This window comes from Fusarium odoratissimum (genome assembly GCF_000260195.1).
Source record: "Fusarium odoratissimum NRRL 54006 unplaced genomic scaffold supercont1.130, whole genome shotgun sequence".
Taxonomy (NCBI): domain Eukaryota; kingdom Fungi; phylum Ascomycota; class Sordariomycetes; order Hypocreales; family Nectriaceae; genus Fusarium; species Fusarium odoratissimum.
Window position 1 is genome coordinate 8,872 of NW_022158821.1, and position 2,546 is coordinate 11,417.

A 2,546-nucleotide genomic window follows, 5' to 3' on the forward strand; every position below is an offset into this window, starting at 1 on the left:
TTAAAAACCGGATTTTAAGGTGTATAAGGTAGTGGAGCACTCGCTTGTCTGGAGCATTCGCTTATCAACCACGTTAAGTAGGTTTTGCAACACACTTTTAACCAAAAAGTCTGCAGGGACATCTAAAACAGCGTCCCTTTTTCAGTGAAAGAGGAACTAGCAGGGGTATAAGCCAATGAGCGGTGGTGAATTTCCTCTTTTACTGAAAATGGGACTGACCATAAGGATGTAGGACCTATGAGGAAAGTCAATAAAAAATGCTCAAGATACGTTCTGTTGTCTGTCATTTGAAGTATTTGAGCTAAGGCATGAGTGACGTGGGTGTCATTGCTGCCTAATTCGAGATCAGCTTTATTCACCCCGCACCGGGTTTTCTGGGCTTGATTGGTGAATGTGAGACTTGCTTGTCAGCCATTGGGTGAGAAGTTACGCTGGTTGTAAGATGTCACCGCGCTTGCCAACGCCAGCGGTAACTGCGAAGGTATTGGCCAATATCTTTTTGCTAACGTGTTGATGGTGATCGTGAGCTGCCAGTTGTGAATGGCAGTCACTTTGAGCACGTGAATTTTCAATAGACAACGGTCATGTATGTTGTTGTTTAGGTCTGTAGTCAAGCTGTTGTACTTGACAAGGGTCAGCTGACGGAAACGTGACGCGTTTCGTGTTTCGGTTTTCTGCTTTTATTAGCATGGTGCGAGAAACGCAGTGCGTTTCCTTCAAAGAAAGTATGGGGCGAAAATGCTAGACGGTGATTGGTCAGAAACAGGAATTGCAATGCGTTTCTGCTAGTAATTCTTGAGTAAGCAGAACACCATGTTCAGATTCGGATATTTATATATTATTGTATAATTACGTCCAAAGCTTGATACTATGCCAGATCTTCATATTAATAGGTTATAAAAATATCACAATATAAAAAAAACTATTTTTCTTTCACATGCTGAAGAAACATAGCCAGAATTTGCACCCATTAATTTGGGTTACTATTTAACTACAATAATCTTATACTTCTGCAACTACTTCTGCTGCACAAACCGCTTCCAGAACGCTAGACCCTGCTACCTCCTGGCATTGTTTCATATAGGGCACGATTGCTGCCTTTACTCTCTCCCTGCGCTGCTGGAGCTTCTTCGATTCGGCAGCTATCTCAGCCAGTTCCTTCTCTACCCTGACCCGCTCAAACATAGTAGTCAAATGAAGTTCTCCTAAAGATTTCTCGACGTCACCCCGGAGCTTCTTAACGACAGGAAGGCAATCTCCAGCCTCTGGAACCTTCAATATGTCCTCCGCGTTCTTTAGGAATACCCTGGTCCTCCAAGGATCAACAACTACGCGCTTGACAGCCACATCTCTGATCTCTACTCCTGACAAGAAAAGCGCTTCAAGCTCTTCTGTGCTTTTGTTCGTGTCAAAACCGTCATGTCCAATCAGTATGTTCATCCACTGATTCAATTCTACTGCCTCAGGGTGATCCCATTCTTGGTCTTCTAGAGTTTTCTGCATTTCTCGTTGAGCAAACTCATAGCATGCGTGCTCCATTACTTGCTGTAACTTCACCATCAATCGGTGCTGCACTTTAGCTTCTAGAGGCACCGGATAGGAAGCGTTTTTATGCCAGACTTTCAGCTTTGTATGCCCATGCCGCCCTAAATACAGTCACATGCAATTAGTTTAAGTTTAGCATGGTTGAGTATGGTGTGATGCTTACCTTCATCTTGATTGCTCACCTTCTCTACAGGCCCATCTGAATGTTCTTGGTCCGCCTCAATGCGGCACAGCCCTCCCGATATATCTTCCAAACCCGATTCCCCAGTATTCTGGTTCGAAAGATCGTCTTCTGTGGGAAGAGGAAGCTTTGTGAACAGTTCCGGGAAACGGCGGCGTCTTTCCCCAATTGGGAGCTCAAACACTTGTTTTTGTATCAATATTCTTGCCACAACACACATAGCGCTTGCGCCATATTCCTTGACGACTTCTTTGATACCCAACAGGTGTTTCTTACTGCCGATAAACCGCTCGATCCCTTCACCAGCCAAAAGTTCAGCACCAGCTTTCTTGAGTTTCTTCCTATAACGGCTGAGTGCACTATAAACCACTATCTCGCTCGGTAAAGCAGCCGTATTGGCTATGGCATGTTCTGCTGGGGTCGTATTCACTGGCTCAAATGGCAGCATGCATTCTCCGCAGAGCATCGACTCGCTAGAGTTGCATTCGCCTTCCCTGGTACATTCTTCGGGAGGGCACTGGCAGTACTCTTGTCCATCGTCCGGTAGTCTCATGCTCACAGTGGGGAATGCCCAATAGATGAGGTTTTTTTCGATGTAAAAAGTCAATGGGGATACAGCTAGAAGAGAAAGAGGAAAAGAAAGAGAGGAGAAAAAAGCCAAAGAGGGGATTTTGGCGGCAGGAAGTGACCTCATATGGTTATTCCGTAGCCAATAGGCCGAAAGACACCCGCAATACGGAATAACTCGTACATTCCGAGACATTCAGTCATGTGCCATTAGGATAGAGGTGTTAATCGGGAAAGCTGCGCTCCTTTATAG

General features: G+C 45.1%; 1 protein-coding gene across 1 annotated transcript; it reads right to left on the reverse strand.

The window, feature by feature from the left end:
• Positions 1-1,002: 1,002 nt before the first annotated feature.
• On the reverse strand, positions 1,003-2,279 carry FOIG_16715 (uncharacterized protein; the record flags this gene model as incomplete). Its single annotated transcript, XM_031218190.1, has 2 exons — positions 1,003-1,646; positions 1,709-2,279. The coding sequence occupies 2 exons, from the start codon at positions 2,277-2,279 to the stop codon at positions 1,003-1,005; spliced, it is 1,215 nt and encodes a 404-aa protein (XP_031052096.1).
• Between the last annotated feature and the right edge of the window lie 267 nt (positions 2,280-2,546).